Source organism: Chiloscyllium plagiosum, chromosome 5 (assembly GCF_004010195.1).
Source record: "Chiloscyllium plagiosum isolate BGI_BamShark_2017 chromosome 5, ASM401019v2, whole genome shotgun sequence".
NCBI classification, from domain to species: domain Eukaryota; kingdom Metazoa; phylum Chordata; class Chondrichthyes; order Orectolobiformes; family Hemiscylliidae; genus Chiloscyllium; species Chiloscyllium plagiosum.
In genome coordinates, this window is record NC_057714.1 from 117,743,548 (window position 1) to 117,752,593 (window position 9,046).

Here is a 9,046-nt window from a genome sequence, read left to right on the forward strand (position 1 = left end):
GCTGGGGAATAAATAAGCACTACTGCAGTTAAGCAGTAGTGTGGGGTAATAATACTATATAAATAAATAAACAAACAGGGTTGTTGGGGGTTCTGTTGACTCTGAGAGCTGGCTCTGTACCAGCTGGGTCAGTGTCATGTCTTGTACCTGTGCCTCTGCTGCTCTTTTAACAAGGTTATGCTGTCCTTGGCTTTTTCTTTTCAGAAAGTCATAAATGACACAGACTCCGTAAAGTCTGGGCTTGTAGGGATTCAGGGCCAATTTGATAATAGCTAACAGATACTACCTCAGGCAGAAGGCTTTCAAGTTTAAAAAACACACACTTATACAATGAAAGGGGGGGTGGCTGGTTCTCCCGGCCCAGCTTTACTCTGGTTTGGTTTGGTTTTTAGCAATAGTGTGGACCCAAAGAAGCAGGTCCAAGCTCGCCCTCTCTCTCTCTCTCCGACTTCAATCCTGTAAGAACTTGTGTTTGATTTTACCTTTTGTGCCAAGGGGTGTTCATGGGGATTGTTGCAAGTATTTGGAACAGCATCATTAAATTGGGATAATCTGTTGGGTTTTCGGAGAGGTTAAAGTTATTCGGTATTCTGTTTTCTGTTGTTTGTGTTTCATTCAGTAATCTCGTAAATAAATTCTGTTTTGTTTAAAACTTAGTGGTTTGACCAGTGGGCATCTCTCCTGAAATACCCACGTTAGACCTGCTGAAAACAACTAGCAAAGTTAGGACCTGGATTACTTTCTTGAAACATTTTCAATGGTCCATAACAGGTTGGAGGCTCTTTGCAGGATTTATTTTGTAGTTCCAAATTGGGGGATTAGAGTTGTTGGACACGAGGGCAGCAAGTGGTAGGTGTTAGTGTCTTTTATTCTGGATGTTGAATCCGGTTGGTTTAAACAGGGCTTAGCATAGCAATGACTCTTTCAGTCATCAAGAGTTTTCTGGGGGTTGGAAGGTGGGGTTTTGCAAAAGGTAAGGAAGGCCAAGTTGCTGGAATTAGCAGACCATCTGGAGTTGGAGCTGCATCCTTCTATGAGGAAAGAAGAGATAATTACAGCAATAGCTCAGCACTTACATTTGCTGGAAACACTAACAGAACCTTTAGAGGTGGCTAAAATTCAATTGAAAATGAAGCAACTTGAGTCAGAGGCAAAAGACAAGGAAAGGGCAACAGAAATGAAACAGTTTGAGTTCTGATTAAAAGCAGAAGAGAGAGGAAAGGAAGAAAGAGAGGGAATTTGAATTTCAGAAATTGGCACTCAGGCAGGAAAGTCAGCTTAAAGGGATAGAGATGAGGACTGAAGGTAAGCTCAGTGAGGAGGAGGGTGAGGGTGAGGGTGAGCAAACCCATGGCAGCCAAAGGCCGGGTGGGGATCTGTTTAAATATATTCAAACATTGCCTAAAGGTCATGAGAAGGAGGTGGAAGCCTTTTTCATCTCATGTGAAAAAGTGACTAAAGAACTGCGATGGCCAGTGACCATGTGGGTTTTGTTGGTTAAACAAAACTTGTAGGTAGAGCTGGTGAGGTATTCACATCACTATCAGAGGAGGTATCTGGGGAGTATGAGGAGCTGAAGAAATCCACCTTAAGTATATATGAGCTGGTGCCCGAAGCCTACAGACAATGTTTCAGGATTTAAGGAGGGACCCTGGTCAAACCTACAGTGAGTTTGAAAGGATCAAACAAAGTAGTTTTGATATGTGAATAAGGGCATTAAAAATACAGCAAACCTATGATGCTCTTAGAGAGACAACTAATTTGGAGGAATTCAAAAATTCACTTTCTGAAGTAGTGAGAACTCATGTGGAAGAGCAGAGGGTTAAAACAGCAAGATTAGCAGCTGAAGTGACTGATGGTTATGAGTTGCTCCATAAAGTTGCTCCATAAGTTTGGCTTTCAGAATCAATTTGAGACGGTGACAGTCCCACCTGGTCTGAATTGAGTGAGAGAACTCACAGGCCGGTACCCAGGAGAGTGCACACCCCGGAACATCCTGGTTTGGAACAGGTAAATTGCTGAGCAACATCCAAGTCAGAACCAATCAAAATAAACATCTGGTTAAATGGTCACCTGGTTCTAATGGCGGTCAATACCAGCGCGGCTGTTTCAGTGATCACAGAACCAGTCTTTAATAACATTCAGAAACAAAAACAGAAGTTGCTGGAAAAACTCAGCAAGTCTGGCAGTGTCTGTGAAGAGCAATCAGAGTTAACATTTCATGTCCAGGGACCCTTCCTCAGATCTCTCTCTGTCTGTCTCTCTCTCTCTCTCTCTTTCTATCTCACTGCGGCACTCTACCCTGGTGCACTTTGTATGGTACAATCTACCTGGTTAGCATGTAAGACAGTACTTCACTGTATCTAAACACATGCCAATCAAACTTCAAGCACACTGGATAATGAATGACAATGAGAAGAGGGACAGTTAATTCAGGACTGAAGGTGTTATACCTGAATGCACGTAGTATAAGGAATAAGGTAAATGAACTTGTGGTGAAGGTTGAAATTGGTAGGTATGATGTGGTGGGCATCACGGAGACCTGGCTGCAAGGAGATCAGGATTGGGAGCGAAGTATTCAAGGCCTATTGAAAAGATAGGCAGGTGGGCAGAGAGGTGGGGTTGCCTTATTCATAAAAAATGAAATTAAATCAATAGTAAGAAACGATATAGGGTCAGATCGTGTAGAATCTGTGCGGGTAGAGTTGAGGAACCACAAAGGTAAAATAAAACATAATTGGAGTTATGTACAGGCCTCAGGAGCTGAGGCACAAGATACACCAGGAGATAGAAAAGATGTGTAGGAAAGGCAAAGTTACGGTCAGCATGGGGATTTCATAATGCAGGTGGACTGGGAAAATCTTCACCTCTCCCTGCAGCAGGCCACTGTCCCTGCCTGTTTCAAGAGGGCCAACATCATCCCTGTGCCTAAGAAGGCTCATGTAGCATGTCTTGATGACTTCCGCCCAGTGGCCCTAACCTCGGTGGTCACAAAGTGGTTTGAAAGGCTGGTCCATGGCATTAATCAACTCCACCCTCCCCACTACTCTTGACCCACTCCCATTTGCCTGTCAGACTAACAGCTCCACGTCAGATGCCATATCACTTGCCCTTCACTCCTCCCGAGAACATCCTGACACCAAGAACAGCTACGTAAGAATCCTACTCATTGACTACAGTTCAGCCTTCAACACTATTATCCCCTTGAGACTAATTATTAATCTTAGTGATCTCGGACTAAGCCCCACTCTTTGCAAGTGGATCCTCATTTCCCTGACCCACAGGCCACAGTGAAGATTGGGGACAATATTTCATCCTCACTAACACTCAACACTGGAGCTCCACAGGTATGTGTACTCAGCCCCCTACTGTACTCGCTGTATACCCATGACTGCGTCGCCAAATACCAGACTAATGCCATTTACAAGTTCGCTTATGACACCACCATAGTCGGTCGAATCTCAGATGATGATGAAACAGGCTACAGACGGGAGTGAAAGACCTGGAAAAATTCACTGAGAACAACCTAGCTCTCAATGCCAGTAAAACCAAGGAACTCATTATTGACTTTGGGTGGATTTTACTCATGCCCCCCTATACATTAACAGCACAGCGGTGTGCACTGTTTTGAGCCCCATATCTGAGGAAAGATGTATTCAGAGTGGGTTCAGAGGAGGTTCACAAGAATGGGCCTCGGAATGAGAAGCTTAACATATGAGGAACGTTTGAGGACTCTGGGTCTATACTCGATGGAGTTTAGAAGGATGAGGGGGGGATCTAATTGAAACATACAGAATACTGAATGGCCTGGACAGAGTGGATGTTGGGAAGATGTTTCCATTGGCAGGAGAGACTAGGACCAAGGGAATGGCCTTAGAGTAAAGGGAAAACCTTTTAGAACGGAGGTAAGGAAAATCTTCTTCAGCCAGAGAGTGGGGAATCAATGAAATTCATTGCCACAGAAGGCTGTGGGAGCCAGGTCATTGAGGATGTTGTGTTCAGTTCTGGGCACCTTATTTAAGGTAAAATGTTAAAGTCCTGAAAAGAATTCAAAGGAGATTTACTAGAGTGATAACAGGAATGAGCGACTTTAGATACAAGGAATGGTTAGAGAGATTGGGCTTATTCTGCTTGGAGCAGAGGAGATTAAGGAGTGCCCTTATTGAGGTGTCCAACATTATGCACAATTATGCCTCTATCACCTCTGCTGGCAACGCATTCCAGGCACCTGCCACCCTCTGTGTGAAGTACTTGCCGCATGTATCCCCCTTAAACATTTCACCCCTCACCTTGAAGGTGTGACCTCTCATTATTGAATCCTTCACCCTTCCTTCATCTATCAATTTGGTCACTTCCTCTACTAAGTTGATAAGGCACGATCTCCCCCACACAAAACCATGTTGCCTATCACTGATAAGCTCATTGGCTTCCAAATGTAAAGAAATACTATCCCTCAGTACCTTCTCCAGCAACTTTCCCACCACTGTCATCAGGCTCACTGGTCTGTAGTTACTCGGAATATCCCTACTACCCTTCTTGTACAGGGGAACAACATGAGCAACCCTCCAGTTCTCCGGCAAATCACCTGTATTTAAGGATGCCACAAAGATATCTGTCAGGGCCCCAGCTATTTCCTCTCTCGACTCCCTCAGCAACCTGGGATAGATCCCATCCGGTCCTGGGGAATTGTCCACCTTAATAACCTCTAGCCTACCCAACACATCTTCCCTACTTATGCCAATGTGATCCAGAGTAAACAAATTTTTATCTCTAATCTCAACATCCATCATGTTCCTCTCCTCAGTGAACACTGATGCAAAGTAATCATTCAGAATCTCACCCATTCTCTCAGGTTCGGCACAGCCTTCCTTAGTTATCCTTTAGTGGACCGACCCTTTTTCTAGTTACCCGCTTGCCTCTTATGTATGAATAAAAGGCCTTGGGATTCTCCTTAATTCTGATTGCTAAAGTTATTTCATGACCCCTTCTGCCCGCTTGATTCTTCATTTAAGACTTGTCCTACTCTTCCGATATTCCTCCAGGGCCCGTTCTGTTCTGAGCTGACTGGACCTTATGTACGCTTCCCTTTTCCTCTTGGCTAGTTGTATGATTCTTCCTGTCATCCACGGTTCACGAATCTTGCCCTTCCTATCCTTTACCTTCAACGGGACATGCCTATCCTGCACTATCTTTAACCTATCTTTGAAAGCCTCCCACATCTCAAATGTGGACTACCCTTCAAATAGCTGTGTCCAATCCACATTTCCCAACTCCTGCCAAATTTTGATATAATTGGCCTTGAGCCAGTTTAGTACTCTTCCCTTAGAACCACTCTCTTCTTTGTCTCCAAGTATTCTAAAACTTACAGAATTGTGGACACTATTCCCAAAGAAATCCCCCACCGCAACTTCTACCACTTGTCCTGGCTCGTTCCCCAACACCAGGTCCAATAGGCCCCTTCCCTTGTCGGACTATTGACATACTGCTCTAGAAAACTCTCCTGGGCACTTCTATAAATTCTGCCCCATCCAGACCTCTGACACTAAGTGTATCCCAGTCAATGTTGGGAAAATTAAAATCTCCCATTATCACTATCCTATTGCCTCTACATCTTTCTATAATCTGTTTATCTATTTGTTCTTCTACCTCACACTCCAGCCCTCCATAGTGTCCTCCTTTAGCACAGCTATGATATCATCCCTGACCAGCAATGCAACTCCACCCCCCCTTTTACTTCCCTCCCTGTCTGGTCTGAAGTGTCTATATCCTGGAACATTTAGTTGCCAATCATCATGCCCTTCCCATAGTGTCCTCCTTTAGCACAGCCGTGATATCATCCCTGACCAGCAATGCAACTCCATCCCCCTTTTACTTCCCTCCCTGTCTGGTCTGAAGTGTCTATATTCTGGAACATTTAGTTGCCAATCATCATGTCCTTCCTTCAACCAAGTCTCTGTGATTGCAATAATGTCATACTCTCAGGCACCAATCCAAGCCCTAAGTTCACCTGCCTTACCCACTATACTTCTCGCATTAAAGTAGATTTACTTCAGGCCACCAGTTCGTTTGCGTTCATCTGCTCTCTGCCTACTCTTCCCCTTATTCATGCTATCTTCATGATCCTTACAGTCTCCCGTCTCCACCTCGCTGCCTACTTGTTTTCTCTTGTGGTTCCCAGCCCCCTGCCACATTAGTTTTAAACCCTCCCCAACAGCAGTAGCAAAAACACCCCCAAGGACATTAGTCCCGGTCTGGTTCAGATGTAGACTGTCCAATTTGTAATAGTCCCACCTTCCCCAGAACCAGTCCCAATGTCCAACAAATCTGAACCCCTCCCTCCTACACCATTCCTCAAGCCCCACGTGTTCATCCTGCCTATTTTTTCATTTCTACACTGGCTAGCACGTGGCACTGGTAGTAATCCCGAGATCACTACCTTTGAGGTCCTCCCCTTTAACTTCTCTCCTAGCTTCCTGCATTCTGCTTTCAGGACCTCATCTCGTTTTGTACTTATATCGTTGGTGCCTATATACACCAAGACAACTGGCTGTTCCCCCTCCCCTTTTAAAATGCTCTGCAGCTGATGGGTGACATCCCTGACCCGAGCAACATACCATCCAGGAGTCCTTTTCTCGGCCACAGAACTGCCTATCTACTCCCCTCACAATAGAATCCCCTATGACTATGGCCCTATGAGTCTTTTTCCTGCCCTTCTGAACAGCAGTGCCCGCCACGGTGCCATGATCCTGACAACTGCTGCCCTCCCCAGTGAGCCATCTCCCCCAACAGTATCCAAAACGGTATCCCTGTTTTGGAGGGAGATAACCACAGGGCACACCTGCACTGTCTTCCTACGCTTTTTCTGCCTTTTGGTCACCCATTCACTATCTCCCTCAGCAATTCTAACCTGCGGTGGGACCAGTTCACTAAACGTGTTATCCACGACCTCCTCAGCATCGTGGATGCTCCACAGTGAGTCCATCCGCAGCTCCAGAGCCGTCAGGTGGTCAAACAAGAGCTGCAGCTGGACACATTTCCTGCAAGTGTAAGAGTCAGGAACGTCAGCCACGTCCCTGAGCTCCCACATCAAGCAGGAGGCACATGCCACGGGTCTGAGATTCCCCTGACATTGTAAGCCTTAGCTTTATATCAACTAACTAAAACCAGACAATGCACTTCAAGAAATGAAACAAAGAAAAAACCTTAGCTGCTGCCCAAATATATACCAAGCCCTTCCCTTCCTGGTATCCTCCTGGTCCCAATGTTATCTCCGCTCTGTCTCCCGCTGCTCCTCCTTCTCTACTGTAAAATGCCACGATTGTATAATCTCTGCCCCTCTCTAATTTAGGCATCGTGTACATGCCCGATTTGCATTGGTTCGCCACAACTGGACATACCTTCAGTTGCCAGGGCCCCCAAGTTCTGGATTTGCCTCCCTACACCTTCGTGCGTCTCCACCTTACTTCCTACCTGCAGACACTCCTTATACCCTCTTGGATATCTGACTTACCCCTCTTCCTGGGAGCCAGTGTAATACTTTGTTTCAGGATGCTCCTATGACAGGGGGGCATTTCATTTTTTACAGGTGCTGTAAAGATGCAGGTTGCTCTGTTAGACTTCCCAGTGGTTGTTTTCTTGTTAGTAATGTATCTGGTTGGCTGAATGAAGCTCCCCAGGCTGTGGCCAGCAATAGCAGTCACATTATCTGAGACATGAATGCAGTAATAAACACCCTTGCTTTCCCTCTGTAAATGATCGATGTTCACCAGTTTCCTCATTTCCCCTCCCCCCACCTTATCCCAGATCCAACCTTCCAACTCGGTACCGCCCTCATGACCTGTCCTACTTGTCCACCTTCCTTCCCATGTATCCACTCCACCCTCTTCTCCGATCTACCACCGCTATCCCCACCTCCATCTACCTATCGCACTCTCATACCTTCCCCCAGCCCCACCACCTTATCCCACTTATCTCTCCATCCCCCTCGGCTTACATTCCTGACGAAGGGTTTATGCCTGAAACGTCGATCTCCTGCTCCTCGGATGTTGCCTGGCCTGCTGTGCTTTACCAGCAACATGCTCTCGACTCGTGATCTCCAGCATCTGCAGTCCTCACTTTCTCCGAAATGATCAATGTTGGCAGAGTACAGGTCGCCCTGCTTCCTAGGGTGCTTCCTCCTCCTTACCTCACGCTGGCCAGCTCGTCATCCTTCTCCTTCAGTTTTCTCTCATTCTCACTCTGCAGCTGAGTCAGCTCCACCTGAAGACGGCTGCTCCTGTTCTCTGCTGTCTTCAGCTCATTCTAACACACAACAAGAGAGAAGCAGTGAGTGACAGTGGCACAGGGAGATTCCAGAGAACACTGTCAGTCCTGCCTGTCTCAATCTGTCAAGAGTCTTTGGCTCATTTCAATTATTCACGTTCTCAAAAGGAAGTTCAGCTCCCTCTCTCACACCATGGAACCCTATGTCAGTCAATTGCTCAATGGATCCTGTAGTCCTGTATTTTGATGTTATAGAGTCATAGAGATGCACAGCATGGAAACAGACCCTTCGGTCCAACCCATCCATGACAACCAGATATCCCAACCCAATCTAGTCCCACCTGCCAGCACCCGGTCCATATCCCTCCCAAACCTTTCTATTCACATACCCATCCAAATGCCTTTTAAATATTGCAATTGTACCAGCCTCCACCACTTCCTCTGGCAGCTCATTCCATACACATACCACCCTCTGCGTGAAAAAGTTGCCCCTTAGGTCTCTTTTATATCTTTCCCCTCTCACCCTAAACCTATGTCCTCTTGTTCTGGACTCCCCAAACCCAGGGAAAGGACTTTGTCCGTCATAATTTTGTAAACTTCTATAAGGTCACCCCTCAGCCTCCAACGCTCCAGGGAAAACAGCCCCAACCTGTTCAGCCTCTCCCTGTAGCTCAGATCCTCCAACCCTGGCAACATCCTTGTAAGTCTTTTCTGAACCCTTTCAAGTTTCACAACATCTTTCCGATAGGAAGGAGACCAGAATTGCACGCAATATTCCAACAGT

At 46.1% G+C, this 9,046-nt stretch overlaps 1 protein-coding gene across 6 annotated transcripts in view; it reads right to left on the reverse strand.

The window, feature by feature from the left end:
* LOC122550181 (myosin-7B-like) overlaps window positions 1–9,046 on the reverse strand; it is a 132,833-nt gene that overhangs the window by 34,052 nt on the left and 89,735 nt on the right. For all 6 annotated transcript variants that reach the window (XM_043690887.1, XM_043690888.1, XM_043690892.1 and 3 more), the window contains exon 34: window positions 8,186–8,301. In XM_043690887.1, coding sequence (XP_043546822.1) covers window positions 8,186–8,301 — 116 coding nt within the window. The remainder of the gene's footprint in view (window positions 1–8,185; window positions 8,302–9,046) is intronic.